This window comes from Staurois parvus, unplaced genomic scaffold, assembly GCF_062004578.1.
Source record: "Staurois parvus isolate SC_StPar_1 unplaced genomic scaffold, SC_StPar_1.0 ptg000430l, whole genome shotgun sequence".
Taxonomy (NCBI): domain Eukaryota; kingdom Metazoa; phylum Chordata; class Amphibia; order Anura; family Ranidae; genus Staurois; species Staurois parvus.
In genome coordinates, this window is record NW_028318226.1 from 939,779 (window position 1) to 958,324 (window position 18,546).

The 18,546-nt window shown below is 42.5% G+C and overlaps 1 protein-coding gene across 1 annotated transcript in view; it reads left to right on the forward strand.

The window, feature by feature from the left end:
• Positions 1 to 18,546, forward strand: part of ANTXRL (ANTXR like) — a 244,058-nt gene that overhangs the window by 188,406 nt on the left and 37,106 nt on the right. Inside the window, exons 13-14 of the mRNA XM_089687558.1 lie at positions 4,495 to 4,590; positions 6,982 to 7,020. Coding sequence (XP_089543684.1) covers positions 4,495 to 4,590; positions 6,982 to 7,020 — 135 coding nt within the window. The remainder of the gene's footprint in view (positions 1 to 4,494; positions 4,591 to 6,981; positions 7,021 to 18,546) is intronic.

Consider the following 18,546-nt stretch of genomic DNA (forward strand, 5'->3'; position numbering starts at 1 on the left):
GCGTACAACCTCGTACGGATCAGACAGGGGGATGAGTGGAAGACCGCGTTTAACACCAGAACTGGGCACTACGAATACCTGGTGATGCCCTTCGGATTGTGTAACGCGCCCGCGGTTTTTCAGGAATTCATAAACTATGTCCTTCGTGATTTGTTGCAGCAGTGCGTTGTGGTTTACCTGGATGACATCTTGGTTTACTCTGCCTCCATGGAGTCCCATGTCCAGGATGTCAAGCAGGTGCTGCAACGATTGCGTGAGAACGGACTCTTTTGTAAACTCGAGAAGTGCGAGTTCCATCGATCCCAGGTTGCCTTTTTGGGCTACATAATTTCCGCGGAGGGATTTTCCATGGACCCTCAGAAGGTTGCGGCGGTTCTGCAGTGGCCTCGTCCCAATGGTCTTCGGCCCATTCAGCGCTTTCTGGGTTTTGCCAACTACTATCGGAAGTTCATCAGGAACTTCTCCACATTGGCAAAGCCTCTCTCTGACCTAACCAAGAAGGGGAGTAACCCTCACGAGTGGCCATCCGAGGCCATCATAGCTTTCGAGGCTCTGAAAGCTGCCTTTGCTTCGGCTCCGATTCTTTCGCATCCCAATCCTGGGTTGCCCTTCGTCCTCGAAGTTGATGCTTCCGAGACGGGAGTAGGGGCTCTCCTGTCTCAGCGTCGGTCGCCCGATGGACCCCTACTTCCCTGCGGGTTCTACTCCAGGAAGCTTTCCTCGGCTGAGTGCAACTACCAGATTGGAGATAGGGAGTTGTTGGCAATCATTCTGGCTCTCAAGGAATGGAGGCACCTGCTCGAGGGTTCCGCGGTTCCGGTCCTCATTCTTACCGATCACAAGAACCTGACCTATCTTTCGGAGGCCAAGAGATTGACACCCCGCCAGGCCAGATGGGCTCTGTTCTTGTCACGCTTCAACTATGTGGTTTCATATTTGCCAGGTTCCAAGAATGTCAGGGCTGATGCGTTATCACGCCAATACTCTGAGTTGTCCAGGGAGGACTCTGAGCCAATCTCACTTATACCTCCAGATCAGATCCTGGCTGCCATTCGCACCAGTCTGACCTCTCCCCTTGGGGAACAGATTTTGGCGGCTCAAACTGATGCTCCTCCCGGGAAGCCGGAGGGTAGATGTTTCGTACCCGAGGGATTGCGCACCCGCCTGCTGCGTACCTACCATAACGCCAAAACTGCCGGGCATCCGGGGAAGAACCAGCTGTGTTGGGTCGTCTCTCGCTTATTCTGGTGGCCAACCCTCCGTGCCGACATTGCCTCTTATGTAGCGGCATGTTCGATCTGTGCCCAGAATAAGTCTCCACGGCATCTCCCTTTGGGTCTTCTGCAACCCATTCCCAATGGGGAGCGTCCTTGGTCACATCTAGGGATGGACTTTATTGTAGACCTCCCGGTGTCTCGGGGTCATACGGTCATCCTCATGATCTTCGATCGGTGCCATTGCATTCCACTCAGGAAATTACCCACAGCGCAAGAACTGGCCACGGTCTTTTCCAGGGAGGTTTTTCGCCTGCATGGGTTACCTAAGGTGATTGTCTCAGACCGCGGGAGTCAGTTCGTGTCCAGATTCTGGCACGCCTTCTGCTCCCAGTTGGGTATTAGTCTCTCCTTTTCTTCAGCCTACCACCCGCAGTCCAATGGGGCTGCGGAGCGTTCCAATCAGGCCTTAGAACAATTCCTTCGGTGTTATATTTCAGACCATCAGGACGATTGGGCCGATCTCCTGCCGTGGGCAGAGTTTGCCAGGAACTCGGCGGTCAACTCCTCCTCCGGGATGTCTCCCTTCATGGCCAACTATGGGTTCCAACCCGCGGTATTACCTGAGAGGTTCTCACCACAGGACATTCCGGCTGTGGAGAACCATCTTGCTGCCCTGCGTTCTTCATGGGGGCAGATCCAGAGGGCCTTGAGGGACTCAGCTCAGCGCCAGAAGTTCCAGGCTGATCGCAGACGGTTGCCCGCTCCTTCTTACCAGGTCGGCGATCGGGTGTGGTTGTCTACTCGCAACCTCAATCTTCGGGTGCCCACACCCAAACTAGCTCCCCGTTTTGTCGGTCCTTTCCGCATTCTCCGAAAAGTGAATCCGGTGGCCTATGCCCTTGCCCTTCCGTCTGGGATGCGGATCTCCAATATCTTTCATGTTTCCCTGTTGAAACCTCTGATCTGCAATCGTTTCACTACCTCTCTGCCTCGGCCCCGTCCTGTCCGGGTTGACGGTCATGAGGAGTATGAGGTGAGCCGGATCCTGGACTCTCGATTGGTGCGCGGTCGATTACAGTTCCTGGTTCATTGGCGCGGTTATGGTCCCGAGGAGCGTTCCTGGGTTCCTTCCGCGGATGTCCATGCTCCTGCCCTCCTCCGCGCTTTTCATACCCGCTTTCCTCAGAAACCTTTTGTTGAGCCGCGGAGGGGGAGGGGCCCTTGAGGAGGAGGTACTGTCAAGGTCCTACCTTTTCCCTGAGGTTATGTTACTCCATGTGCTGGCGTCCATCTTGGATTCTGCTGTGCATGATGGGAATCCTTTTATGCCTTCAGGTTTCTGTGGTCCATCCCCCAGAGGGGTGTGGCTAATGACATATAAGCCTGTGGCCCGCACATGCTCTTTTCACTTGTGTCTTGTGTCTTTGTGTTGCTATTACTCTGTTATTACTCTTGTGACTCTCCTGGTATTCTGATTCGGCTTGTGACTTGACTATTCTTTGTATTCTCCTTTGATCTGACCCTCTGTTGCTGAACCCGGCTCGTGACCTGTGATTCTCGCCTGCTGTCCTGTACCGTTTTGTCCTGTTGTTGTTGACCCCGGCTTGTCTGACTACTCTTTTGTCTCTTCCACCAGTTACACGCCATTGGCGGCGGCCATTACCGCAGCTGAGGTGTCTCGGGGGCCGCGACCTGGTTCCTGGCTGCGTCAAGTCCATCCCCACCATCAGGGGCCCTGGTGAAGGGCAGCCTGGGACTTAGACTCCGCGCCCTGAGGGACTTCGGTCTGTGGGTGGTGGTTGTCGTCAGCCAGTGCGTTACATTGTTAGGCCTGCCTGTCCGTTCCTCAGCTCCTGCCCTGACAACTCTCCTCTAGAGGAAGGATGAGCTCGGGTTTGTTTCAGACAATGGAATTGGCCTAATATAGCTACTGTATATGGCCATATTGGGTCAGTGATGTCACAAGCATCCTGACACTTTCTATACATGCAACTGCAAGACAGGGAATGCCCTGACCACAGTTGATTGGGTGGCAATAGATAAGAGTGACAGCTTCCCTATGGGTTTGGTCTGAACCCAAGTTTAGACCAAACCCAAGCTCAATCTTTCTGCTATACAACCCAACACACATTTGTCTCAAAGCAAAACAGTTGAACCGACAACTTCCCAACTTAAGAGTCACATACTAGGTCTAGAACAGTACAGCTGAATCTATTCACAGAACTGGTGCTCTGGAACTAGTATACAGGCTATGAGCTAGAAAACAGCAGTTTGCATGAGGGAGTCTTTAGTCATTCAAGACTGAACTGAGAGCTAGAGAGGGCAGATTAGACTGTATATTCAGTCTCCCTGTAAGGAGATCACTTCCTCTCTGTTAAGCAATTACCTAAAGGAAGGGAGTGTGTTTCTGCAGAACATTCTGAGCCCTAAATATCTACCTTAAAAAAACTTTTATAGACTAAAGTTGGCCATACACTAGTAGAACTTCTATTGAAATTCTGCATTTTAAGAATGTTCATTCTATTTTCTAATTGTTATCGGGGTCAAATTGATGTTCATTTTTAACCACAGTAGCAAGAAAATTGGAATTTTTGTTCTCGAAAGAACACACTTCTAACAGTGAATGTGGTTTTCCTTCAGGAAAGTTCATTTGTTTCAAAATCAAAAGTTAAATGCAAACAAAATTTTTAAGTACTTTTTAACAATAGTCGTCGAGTCATCAAATGTACTGAGAATTTTCGTACAACTTTTCATTTGAAAATCTGGTAGTGTTTTGTCAGCTTTAAGCTGGCCATAGACGGTTTGAATTTCCACCGGTTCAGCAGGGACTGTCCAAGATCCAAACCATATATGGGCAAGCTGAATGTACCCATGTTGGTCAATCAACTTGGGTACAACCAGCCTGCTGAATTCTCCCACCCCCCACAATGGCTCAGCGAGAGGGATTGCCCTGTCAACATTGTCTACGTTGATAGGAGAATCAATACGTGGTTGCAGGAAAGAATTTTGCACCGTCTGTGGCCTTCCTAATAGACACTCATATTATTTCTGCTAAAAGGGAATTCAGTCAGAGCCACGAGCACCCCAACTCTACCTAAACATCAGCCTCTGAGCCCTTCCACATAGATCACATGAGTGTAGCCTAAGTGATTTGTAATATGACTGTCACTGTACAAGCCAAGGCAAAGTGTTCTGCAAAATGGCTCTATGTCATCTAATACATATTTAGTTCATTTTCAACTTGTAATACATTGTTTTCTTTTAATAACTTGCACAGAACACGGGAATAATCCTATTCATTGCCTTGCTGATCCTATTCATTCTACTCCTCCTGGCTCTGCTCTGGTGGTTTTGGCCGCTTTGCTGCACTGTGGTGAGTGTTTATGAAGGATATTCCTTACATATTGACAGACCATTAACATTTTATTCATTATATTGATATACAGTCTTATAATTTAGTAGTAGTAGTAGTAGTGGTAACTTAAATCATAATGACGTATTCTGTTTTGGGTGGAGTGTGCTTTCCCAATGGGTTACTGCAAGTATCTGATAGATTTTCAGACTGAGCATGCCCCAAGCCCCACATATAAGTTACAGACCAAAATGGCATAAAGTTACTCAACCCAGCTTGAGTCTCTGCATAATCCCACAAAGAATTTAGGAGGGAGCAGTAACTACATTAAGTACAACCATACATTACATTTGTAGCACTTCCCCCACAGGAGCAACTTGATCATTTGGGTTTTCAGTACTGTGCCTCAACATCAAGAACACCCCCAGCTCCTTTGACAAACCTGGTTGAATGAAAGTTACTGCAAGCACTTATAAGAACACACATATAGATACCTTTAACTTTAGCTGTGAATTAGTACTAGGAAAGAGGCACAAGACCATTTGTGGTAAATTAACTCAATGTATTGGTAAAGACTAGAATACATGGTGGTTTGAAAATAAATGAACACACAGAAGGTAGGCCCAGACAGTCTGCTAGACAGTATAATTGCTATGGTAAAGTAACTTAAAACAGAGCTCCAGACAAACACAAAAATGTAAAAAAAGCCAGCAGCTACAAAAACTGTAAAAAGCAGCCACTTGCTTCTTCCACAATCTAGTGGTGTAATCGCTGCAGCAAGTTTCACCAGCTGTCCTTTCTCCCTGGCACCAGCATCTTAAGTGTGGGCACGTGGCTGAGACAGTTGTTACTTCACATCCAGGTGCCCACTGTGCATACACAAGTGAATGGTCTTCTGGGACCTGTCACATGGGGGAGGGGTGGGAGGACAAATTCCACTTCTGATTGCCTAGGCTATCGCAGCAGAAGTGGGAACTTGTCAGAATCAAGTACCTGCCCCCCCCCCCCCCCCCCCACATTCCCCAAATGTGTCAATTTCTCAGGGGACAAGTACTTAAAGTGGAACCCTTTTGGGTGGAGCTCTGCTTTAAAATAGAGTTGTGCACCACTAGACTGGTATGATATGATACTAGTCTACAGTGCACTTTAGATTGCCTAGGATATGCAATGTCCCCTGAGAGGTACTACTTAGCATAAGCAATACGTGAAAGTTTTTGTGTAGCAACTGTAAAGGGACAGTCTTTAGTCCTAAATCTTCAGCTAGCTAGCTTTGGGGCCCAGTAGTACCTTTGTTGCATATGAGAATAGCCATAGTCAAGCCTACAGACAGCAATAAGGCTACTAGATGGCTGTATGGTCAGTTCCTTAAGGGCTCAGTCTCTCTAGCAGCAGATAGTAAATCTCATATAAGCGATACCATTGAATTTCAAATTAATTTGCAATATTTTTAAATCTACGACTTTCATTTAAATTAAAATTGTGATTGTGCCATGAGGGTCCTTGTTCAAACATTTTTTGTTATAGAGTAACAATGTTCATATTTGTCACCAGCTGGAAACCTGCACAGAGAAATTACAAAAGGCTCTTGCAGGAATACATGCATGTATGATGTGGCTGTATGACACCAACAGCACTGGGATGTAATAAAGAAGTAAGGTGAAAGCATATGTCACCTGCACCCAGCTCTAACAATCTGCTCTATTCCAAGTGTCCCCTCTGATGCCTCCCCCCCCCATCATCTGCACATTGCTTTCTACTTTGACCATCATCTTCAATACAAAAGTGTTAATTGTTTATGCTACACATGGCTTTAGCAAACTAATTGCATTCCATTAGTTATGGTTTACATCTACTTTAAAGGATAGGTGAGAAATGTCAAGTAAGTATTCCAAATTTGGCCAAAAGTACAATATACAGTTGCATAACAATTCTGTAAATGTGTGCAGATATATTGTACTAAATGTATTTTCTTTAGAAAGGAAAAAAAGGAAGTCATGCAAACTTTGGCATCTTCAGCATCTCTTCTGTTAGTGTTGCTGATCTCATACTGGACACCTACATCAGTAGGGTGGCAAGGGATACATTGTTATAGGACTCAGAAATGCCAGAAATGAGGTGGAGAGTAGCAGGAGATGCCACACAAGGATGCTAATGCTGAACAATGTGACACTTCTCCTTCTTAGCCAATTTTAATAAAAAGTTTGGCCATAATTTGGTGCAAACATGACAGATCCAGATTGTACAAAAAACAATTGAAATGGGTATTTGAGAGCTTTATACAGCTTCTGATGAGAAAAGCTCTACATTGCTATTGTCTTTGCTATTAATTGGCACATATGAAGTCAACTTTCAACTAGTACTAAAGTCAAAGTATTTTTGCTGTGTAGTTAATTTCTTTAACTTTTTTGGCAGGTTATTAAAGAGCCCCCACCCCCTCCTCCTCCAGAACCAGTAAGTATGCAGAACTTTTTTCTTTTCTTCTCGAAAATTAATGAAGTCTAAACAAAATCTTTTCTAATGCATTCTAACAGCAGAACTCTTTAGATTCCCAAATATAAGTTTTCAAAATGGTGTCCCGGTTTCTAAAGATGGGTGGTGATAATGGACAGACTAGGAGTTTTCTCCTTGACTGATAATTTTAGAAATACAACACTAGTAATGTTGAAAAACCAATATGAATAGATGCACACACTACTGTAGGTTTAAATACAGTTTTAATGCCAGGAGAACTGCTTTCTCTCAAGCAGGAAGATGCTGATTGCTAGTAATTGGCTTATCAAGGGGGCCTTCTTCTTAGTCTATTGAAGAGCAGGAAGGCCATGTTATTTCTAGTCCGAGGGAGCTCTTTCAGACATATTTCTCTGCTGACATGTAGGCTTTGTGCCACATAGTATTATAGACAGTTATGTTATAATGGCTGGAAAGGCTAATTCCAGCTTGGACGAAAAAAAAAAAAAAAAAGGATCTTCCAGCAGATCTTAAATATTAAAAAGCTTCCATGGCTGCTATACTCACCCTACCTATGGTGCTGCCACCCCCCTCCTCAATTACCCGCTCACCAAACCAGCGACAGTCCTTTTTCAGGTTGAAAAATGCCCAGCATAATTGTACGCACTTCCTTGTAAGTCCAGGGCATCAAGGCTCTGGCCCCCATCCTCGGCTCTAAAGAGAATGCTGCAGAAAGCATTGCTGCATTATTATGTGATGCTGTAATGCACCCACCACGGTAGGAAGGGAAGCACAGATTTAGGATTTAGGTATAATTTTAGTATTAGTTTATTGGCTGTAGATTATTGGCTTTTTAGCATTAATTCAAGAAGACCCAAGCCCAGATTTGGGATTGAATTCTGAACTCCAGGATTTTGAATTAACTATCCTTGCAGTGGGTCCACCATTCCCTGCATTGCAAGGGATGAATGCTCGTTATGTCTAGGAGGTAGAGGAATAAGGTCTTATATACCTCATTCCTCGCTCCAGCAATCTTCTTTTGTTGTTGTGGGTAGGCCATTGCCATCTTCACTATTGGTCCTGCATTTTATTTGATGACCTCAGCATAGCGCACCCAAGAATAAAGGGGTCAGGGGACCACTCTCTCAGTGTAGAGGAAGCCTGTCAGAATGAGGAATAAGGTAAGTATTACACCTTATTCCTCTACACATCAACGTAACAAGCATTTGCCCCCTGTAGTATGAGGGAGGGCAGACTGCCAGGGCATTTTCTTTTTTTGCCGTGTAGGACTTTCAGTATAATTTTAGCATAGTCTCAGTGAATGTAAACCTGGAAACTGGAGTGCAGTCCTCTTACCACTGGAAAGTCTAAGAAACTTGAGAATAATTTGGTGTTTAACTCACAGGTATCTAACAAATAATGAAATATTGGCTTTGTTTGGACTGACACTTTAGGGCTTACCAAGCATGTAGATCTGTAAGAGCAAGGAAGGTTTAAAAAGTCCAGAGGTCGGTAGTAATTCTTACAGAGTTTAGGGGTCATAAATAATGCAGACTTGAAAGGTCAGTTGAATGTAATGCAGAGCTTAGAGATCAGTAGAATGTAATGCAGAATGCAGGCGTCAGTAGTAATGCAGTGGGTTAAGATTCGGTAACGCGGGTTTAGATTCATTAATGCAGAGATCAGTAGTTTGCGTAACACACAATGCAGGGGCCAGGAGTAAGTAATGCAGGATGCAAGGGTCTGTAATGCATAATGCAGAGTTTAGAGGTCAGAAGTAAAAAAACATAGTAGTGCCATTACCCCCCCACCCCCCATTAACTCCTGCCTCACCTCACTTCATCCCAGCCCTGACAGAAGAGCGACCAATAAGCAAATCTCTTATATTCACCACCCTTACAAATGAAGTGTAACAATCTGTCTCCCATAAAGTATTATGCATGGAAAGCTTTTTCCTGGTTCAGACATTCCAGCCATGAAGTGCTAAGAAAGCATCTACAAATGCAGTTAAAATGTAGTTTTTGGCAAGGATTTTCATTTTTTTTTTCAAACTATATAATTCCCAGACACATTTCAGTGTGAGCATTTGATAACCCAACAGTTTGATGATCTGGTCAGACCTATGAGCATATGAGCATACATATATGGGATTTTTTTAATCAAATTTTATTTTTTAGGTCAAATCAGAAAAATGAGGCTGAAAATGTATATTCATTTTCTGTGGGGTATAGCATCTGATGTTATAGTTAAACATTTTTATTTTCAATTCACCCTTCTACAGCATGCAGAAAAAAATCTAGGGTGTAAAAATCTGTTAATGTATTGTAATTGTTCCTCAAATTTGAAAAGTAAAAAAATACACAAAATAAATATGTGGCACCATTGAAAGTAAACACCCTCAAATACAGAAAGAAATGTTATTCATATCTAAAAATTATAAAATGATCAAAAACCTGATGCTGGTGCAGTAGCACTTTATTATGTGACCAATTAGCTACAATAAATGCGTCTCTGTATATGCAGACGTTTCTAAATATGGCATGTTTTGTCTATAATTTCCAGCATCTTTGTTGGCAATATACTGTAACTTCGGCAACTCTAAAATGTTCCCCTGGAATTTGAGAAGTTAACCTTTCTTCAGTTTTTCCTGCTGGTCGTCTCCCATCCAACAAAATCCCCATTCATGACTCTATATGTTATCTGAGCTGATCCTTGCACTAGAACTGTATAGGTCTGCCTATGCTTACGTATGCGCATCCTGCCTCAAATCATCTCATACTTAACCCTTTAATCCCTAGGCATGATCAATATTGTTACTGTGAGAGCTGATCCTGCAGCGCAGGTTGTATTCTAATTTAAAGGAAACTTAAATAAAAAAAATAAAAATCACCTGGCTTTCTTTGGTTTCAGTATGTTCTCCTTCAAGGAATGTATACAGCAAATGTGATTACGGTGTAGCAGAACCCCCGTAGGAGCCAACAATTTATAGATCCCTAGGTCTTTTCCCGCAGTTGCCTTGCAGCCAGGTACATGTGCACTCTCACACCGTTGGCTCAAAAAACAGTTCCAGGATATTATTTTTTGATGATTTAATAAAAGGGTTGAACTTGGATAGGAGTAGGAAGTGGTGGGATACTCCAGTAACTCCTTGCAAGAAACATGAGGACATTGAACTTGCTTCTTAGATCACTGAGCACAGTCCCTAAAGGGTAGACTACAAACAGGCTCTGCAGTATCAGCATTGAGGAGGTTAAATCTTCCTCTGTGAACAGTCCAAGCAGAGGTCCATTTACAAGGCAGTAGACAGACTCTTTCTTCATGAAGCTGTACTTTCCTAGCAAACACTCGGCTGACTTTCTGAGACACAAGAGGGGTGGCAGCAGCACTCTCACCCTTGTCTGCACTCACTGATACCACTGGACAAATGGTTGACTCCTACCAGTATCCTGCAGGCACTCTGACAGCTCACAGTAATCTTCAGTAGTGCCAGGCCCTCCAGCCTCCCAGCTGGGGTCTCCACTTGGCAAGCACATGGCAATAGTGCCAGGAAGGGCAAACAACCCCCTATTCTGATCTTTGACTCTGGAAGAAGGCCCGGCTGCACTGAGCTCCAGGGTCTTTATGCATTCTCCTAGAATCCTCTGGGCCAGGACGCTCAAGGATTAGCTGGGGCTACATAAATATTAGCCCCTTCCTGCTGACCGTACACATATATGTGGCCTTACTGAACTAGGCTTTTTTTTCGCCGCATATACTGTATTTGTATCTGTCTTTATACTGGGAGCACGCCACATAGCACGCTCTTAGTACAGGGACTGGGCTATCACCGGGAATATGGCTCCCGTACTAATGATCAGGACTCAGGACACCTTTCTGGGTCACCTGATCTCTGTGATATCCTCTGATTTACTATCACAGTGATCAGTCACTGTGTAGCCCACCCCTGTGTTTTATATATCTCTCTGAAAGGAGAGAGAGAAAGGTAATGTATCTCTCTCTCCTTTCATGCAGACAGCAGCTGTAAACAAGCAAAAACAAAAAGAAAGAAATTAAGAAAAAATAGCTAGATCAAGGTTTGATCTAGGTCCGTGCCAGGGTTAGTGTTTGTTGAAATTTTGAAAGGATGGGAGCGCCACACCAGTTTGTACAGACTTTTGTAAGTGTAACAGCAAACACGTTTCAGAGGCTCAACCCTGGGTTATGGGTTAGTGTTTGGATCAAGTAAGGGTTCAAGGTCAAGGTTTGGGTCAAAGGTCATGGTCAAGTTTTCTTTTTTTAGTAGGATTGTTTTAAGGATTTTTAAGTTAGTATCATTGTTTGTGTGTTTAGGTTAAAAAAAAAATGCCAAATGCACAATATTGTTTCTGGGTTGTACTATGGGAACAAACAACAAATAACACACATGTGGCAATGCAATTGTCAGGTGCAGGAGAATTTATTTTGGGCTGTTATTTGGTGGTAGGTTATGGTAGTAGCAAGAGCTATACAGCTAGATTAAAAAATATATATTTTTTTTAATTATTTTGGGACAGTTTTCTTTGATAATATTATTTTAAAAAAATCAGGAAATATCCATTACATTTGCCACCAAAATAAAGCCCAATTTGTCCTGAAAAAAACAACAATGTATAATCCACCTGGATGCACAAAGTAGTTTTAATGATAGGCACAGTTTTACTAACACCTGTCAAAGTTGCAAAATTATGTTCAGGCATTAAAGTGATTCTAAAGGTTGTAATAAAACAAACAAACATGTTATACTTACCTGCTCTTTGTAATGATTTTGCACAGAGTAGCCCCAATCCTCTGTTTTGGGTCCGCTGGTGGCGGTCCTTGTTCCTCTCCCCTGCTTCTTGCTATAGGGGAGCATGAGCAGGTTCGCTCCTGAGCCATGACCCTATGAATGGACATTGTCCATTCACATACAGAGCGCAGATCAGCCCCGCCCCCGCTCTATCCTCATTGGCCTACTGGCTGTAATTGACAGCAGCAGGAGCCAATGGATTCCACTGTTGTGTAATCCATTGAGGAGAGAGAGAGACCCAGGAGAGCCACGGCTTTCATGCACATTGCTGGTTCGAGATGGAGCTCAGGTACGTATAAGGGGGGCTGAGGGAAGAGCTGCACCCAGAAGTATTTTTACTTAAATGCATTAAGGTAAAAAAAAAAAAAACTTCTTCCCTTAAAACCACGTTAACATTTGTTTTACCCTTACTCACTAAGGGGTTAAGATGCTGATTAAAATCTTCCTGCCTTTATTACCCAGAGTTCCTCCAGGTGAACAGGGGGAAGCAAACAATCATGTAGCCTCTGGAACACAGACCACACCAAAATAATCAAATGCAACTCCACTGGTTACAGTTGGCCAAACTATAGGGGGTTGGATAAAATTATGGAAACACCAGGTAAAAGAAGGAAATCATGACCTAATATGTTATTGGATGACCTTTGGCATCCAAGATGGCCTGAATTCTCCAGGGAATTGACAAATATCAACTTTGGTGGATAATGGAATCTGATACCACACTTCCTGCAAAAATCAGTCCTGTTCTCACAGAGATGCCAAAGGCAGAAAATAAGCGTGAACCTTGTTCTCCAAAATTGACCGTAGTGGCTCTATGATAATGACGCCCGTTGACTGCAGCACCCAGGGAAGGTGCAAGACCTAACCTGCATGCTCATCAACCTGCTGTGTGAATTGGATCATTATTGTCTTGGTAAATGCCGCTTTCTTTAGGAAACAAATGTCTGCACCATGGGGTGCGCATTGTCAGCCGAAATTTGTACATAGTCGCTGACAGTGACTCTACCTTTCAAGGTAATGATGGGCCTGCCGAATACCAAGATATGGCTACAAAACCATGATTGCGCCGCCACCTTGCTTTACTATTGGCACAAGACAGTCCTGGCCATAAGTTTCAGAAAATTTTCGCCACACGTAAACACGTCCAGTGGTTGGAAACCGTGTGAAGCTCAATTCATCTGACCATATTACAGTCTTCCATTGATCGTCAGTCCATGATTTATGGGTGTTGCACCACTCTCTCCTCTTCTGAGCATTAATAATGGTCACTAGTGGAAAAAACAGAGGTGAACGAGCGCAACTTGATGCTATTAGTTGTAGTTTAGATAGAAAAGATTTTTATAGTGTGGAGCTGCTAGCAAAAAAGGTATACCTTGGCACCTCAGTAATAAATAAAGTCTAAGAAATGCAGCGCTAAAATTGAAATAGTAGTAAATGACCATAAAATACAGAAAAAATGTTCATATAAACTGTTCATTCATATTATGAATATATAAAATGTCCTGAAGACGAGAAATACTCCAATATAATCGAGGTTAAAGTGATGTGATATACTCTTGGCTGCTCCGTGAGGTAGTAGTACAATAATGCACTTACCAGAAGTACATACAAACTAAGCGTTGTATATAAATAATCCGTGAAGACATCAGGGTCTGGTCACCGGGATGGCGTCATCTAGGGCTGCAGCAGACTCCCAGGGATGGTGTCACTCACACTTGGGGGTCATCACAGGCTGCACCCTGGAACCAGATCTGTGCCTGAACTGACTGGGGAGCAACATATTATCTGTGTGCAGTGAGACAAAAGCCTGTGTGGCTAAGCCTCCAACTAAGAGGGACTAGGTATAGTATCAGGCTGTACCTGGTGGATAGCTAGGGAAGCTAATTGTACAGTGGAGAGGTACCAGGAGTCTGGACGGCGTTGGACCCTTTGGTGAGCCTGTGATGACCCCCAAGTGTGAGTGACACCATCCCTGGGAGTCTGCTGCGGCCCTAGATGACGCCATCCCGGTGACCAGACCCTGATGTCTTCACGGATTATTTATATACAACGCTTAGTTTGTATGTACTTCTGGTAAGTGCATTATTGTACTACTACCTCACGGAGCAGCCAAGAGTATATCACATCACTTTAACCTCGATTATATTGGAGTACTTCTCGTCTTCAGGACATTTTATATATTCATAATATGAATGAACAGTTTATATGAACATTTTTTCTGTATTTTATGGTCATTTACTACTATTTCAATGTTAGCGCTGCATTTCATAGACTTTAATGGTCACTAGTGGTTTGCAGCACGCCCGTGAATGTTTTGCTTATGTAGTTCCCTCAGTTTTTGTGGGCACTGGCTTTGCAAGACTGAGATTGAGCTGTGCAGTCACTTTTGCAGCAATTTTGTTCTTATTCTGAGTCACAATCCTGTGTAATGTCCATTTGTCTCTTTCAGTCAGTTGACATGGCGACTGCACTTATGCTTATTAGACAACATTTTCCTGGAAACTGTATATCCCATCATAACCTTTGATACTGTACCTCACAACACGGCAAATAAATTGACAACTTCAGTCACAGAGGCACCAGCTAAGAGGGCATCAACAATTTGCCCTGTTTGAAGCTCAGTAAGCTCTGACATGACTCCGTATCACTAGCACGCAGTGAATGTCAAAAGTGAGGTTTCCCACCTGCTAGCAAGGTGTTTCATCACACAGCAGAAGCTAAAGAATTTTACATTCTCTTTCACTTGTCACTTTCACACCTGCAAACCATGTAGTGTTTTCATTTTTTGCCCAGTCCCTGTAAATTTACCTAACACAACAAATTAGCTTCATTGATTACAGTGGGCCCAACTAAATTTACCTACCTAGCACATAACTAGGAGGGTGCTACAGCAGTAAAGCCAGAACTTTTTATTTGAATATCTGTTTCAGATACAGGTTTGAGAGGGCAATTAGGTGCCTACTTTCCTAAACACAAATATTCACCTTAGCAACGAATGCGTGTTGGAGGAAAGGCGAGTAGCAGTGGGATATGCTGCTTGCACCACTTTGAAGGCAACATATAGCAAACATTTTTTTTTTTGCTTCGTTTTGCTTAGAGTGAGGAAAGCTTAAAAGCCCTAAAAGTTTATATTTCTTAAAGCGGAATTTTACCAATAACAACCTGTGCCAAAAAATAAGGAGCAACTGAGCATGTGCAGAGTGAGGTGAGATAGGCATTACTGGATCTTAATCAGTATATAGGCACTTATTTTTAATGTTTTACATAGCTATACCTGCTAGCAGGACTTGATTTTCTGACTAAAATTCCACTTTAAAGGAAAAGCAGGGAATGTAACCCCAAAACAATAATTCAGTATTAAAATGTTCCAAAGGGGACACCTGTTCTTCTGCTACTATGTGAGACCCCTTTCCCTTTGACCTACTGGCCAAATAAAAACACTTACTGTGAATTAATTCAGAGGTAGATAAAAGAGAACTGTGTCCAAGTCTACAAGGCAGTTACACCAAACTCATATCTAAAATAGATCGGCATGCCACTGTCCAAGTTTTCTGTGTCTTGCCACATTTGCAAATAATGTGTATTGAAAAGCAAACCTTTTATAATCTCTTTATAAGTTTGGGATAAAATAAGGAAGGATTAACATTTTTATCATGCTAACTTGTGTTGCCTGTGTCTTGCTGAAGATATTTCCCTATCCTGGTGATGCAACAGGAAATGAGAGTTAATCTCTCTACAGAACCCAAAGAGAATTGTCAATGGGACAGCTGTCCCTGCTTGAGGATTTTCCCTCACCTCTTGGGCCCCATTTACACCTGAACATTTGTAGCACGAAGCTCAAAGCTTCAAAATGCTACTTTTTTAGCTCCATTCGGGCAGATTGATGCTTTTTTGAAGGGTTTTTTTCCTCCATAGAAATGCATTGAAACACGCGTTTTGTGATTTGAGCGCTTTTGCACGTTTTTATGTTCAAATAAAAAATAAGAATTAATGAATAAATAAATGTGAAATACATAAAATAAATATATGAATAACAATAACTATATATATTAAATAAATTAATAAATAATATGTAATAATAAATAAATGAACCCCAAACCTTAGCCCCTAAACTCTAATCCTAACCAACACCTAACCAAAACTAACAACTAAACCCTAATCCTTAACACTAATCCCTAACGCTAACCCCCACCACTAAAAACAACCCTAATCCCTAACTCTAACCCCAACCACTAATCCTAACCCCTACACCTAATCCCTAACCCTACCACTAAAACTAACCCCAACCACTAATCCTAACACCTAAACTTAATTCTAACCCTTAATTTAAAAAAAAAAAAAAAAAAGAAGTAATAAAAAGTTAAATAAACACTGATGGAAAAAAACCTGAAAAACCTAGCAAAAAATTATTAAATAAATATTTTTCTCTATTGGCTATTAAAAAACCCCCAAATCTCAAAAATGCTTTAAAAACGCTGTACAAAAACATGCAAAATGCTCAAAAACACGCATAAAAACACAAAACGCCAAAAAAAAAAACGCTCACAAATGCAACGTTCAGGTGTGAATGGAGCCTAAAGCTGGTGACAACTCTAAAATTTGTGCTTTCCCCTCACTTTCTGTACCTGCAACAATGGTCACCAAGACTAATGTTCTTAGAAGGGAGACTGCAAAGAAACAGTAACAAAATTTGCCTTTATATACTCTTTAAAGGGACTTGTCAACACAGAGGCTTGAAATTGATGTTAAGAAGGTGAAAGCTTCAAGGTTGTCCCATCGCAGTTTTCAGCTGAAGCCTGTATAAAGCCAGCAATGGCTTCCATATTTCTATTCTGATGGAATATTTTTAAAGTCCCTATTTGCATTGCTTTATTAAGTGTCACCTTATGTCATGTTACGGCAAATAACCAACCTTCTTAAATTCAAACTACATTTCCATAGACAGGTGTAGTTGACCATACACAGTCTGGCTGAAAAAAGACAAACGTCCATCCAGTTCAAAAAAAAAAAAAAGTTATAATCCCATACCCACAGTTGATCCAGAGGAAGACAAAAAACCCAGTAAAGCATGACCCAATTTGCTCCTGCAGGGGAAAAAATGTCTTCTTGATCCCCCAAGAGGCAATCAAATATTCTCTGGATCAACTTTACCTATAAATATTAGTATCCAGTTTTTTTCTGTGTGTCTATGAAAACAGCCAGGCCTTTTCTAAAGCAATCCACTGAGCTGGCCAGAAAAAACTCGAGGGAGTCTATTCCACATTTTCACAGATCTTACTTTGAAAAAACCTTTCCGTGTTTGGAGATTAAACTTCTTTTTCTCCAGACATAAAGAGTGCCCCCTTGTCCTCTGTGATGACCTCAGGGTGAAAAGCTCTACACCAAGTTCATGGATAAATTCAGTTCCTCTAATCTCTAAGCTGAGCTCCTCCATGCCTCTTATCAGTCTGGTTGCCCTTCTCTGCACTGTCTCCAGTTCCTCAATGTTCTTTTTGTGAATCGGTGCCCAAAATTGAACTGCATGTTCCAGATGATCTTTTATCTAGTTTTCTATCCATTCACATACAGATTTTTCCAAGCCTGTAGACTTTACCTTACACATTAGCCATGTGTGGGGAACTGCGTCAAACGTTTTTGCAAACTCCAAGTATACCACGTCCACCGCCACCTCTCTGTCCAAGGTTTTGCTAACCTCCACTCTGGTCTTTTCTTAATATGTGCATCTTTTTGTACATCAAGTTTATAAATAGTCACCTCTTGGGACTACAATGACAACATTTCAAATAAAGGTTCATTTTTAATACTATGACTGTGGGTAAAAAATGCCAGTTCTGGGGCATAAAACAGCAATGTATTTTCTCATAAAGGGTCTTTTATTTTTTTTACTATACAGCTTCCACTTGCACAGTGTTTATATAGACATCATCCACATGACTGGAAAGACTGGTGTTCCATAAAAGCATCCTACTCCCTAAATCCCTTAAGTTGAACCATCCACCCAGCAGGTGCTTACTTACCTCCTCCGGCTGCAGCAGTTTTTTCATTGTTTACAGCCCAGCCACTAAATATCCGGGCTGCCTGTGCTGCAGTAGCAGTATACCATTCAAGTCTATGAAGACAATCCTGGAGGCCACATTGTAGGAGCAGGTAAACAAGCATCTGAGATGAGGGTATCTCAGATTAATATATTTAGAGGGCTAGGGAGGGGGGTGGTATGTTTTATAGAAAGCCTGAACTTTCCTTTAAATCTAGTTTAATAAGTGTTTTTTAAATGTATTATTTGCACACAGTTATCAGACTTTTTTTCAAGATAGTGTTTTTTTTTTGTACCTAAAACCATTCCTATCCCACATATTTTACTTCATTGCAAGCAGCCCCCAGGGACAGTCCATATAATATTTCCAGAAATTTAGGCGAGGTCCTGTAACTGATACAAGATGAAGTTGTAGAAAGATCAAGTTCAGTTTCATGGCAAAATGGCTGCCAAGAGAGGCACTTTAATTTGACCTTTTTCTGTCATCTTGTTCTCTTCCTCTGGCAGAAGGGATAAACTCCCCCAATGTAGCCTTTTCATAAGATGCCTAGAATATTCTGGATGTCCTATAAATGGAGGTCATGCAGACTTTTCATAATGAAGGGGATCTTTATCAGAATTTCCCAGCTGCAGGCCTGGAGCCTAAGCACAGACGCCAGATGAAGCAAACAGAAAGGACTGTGGGAAGAGA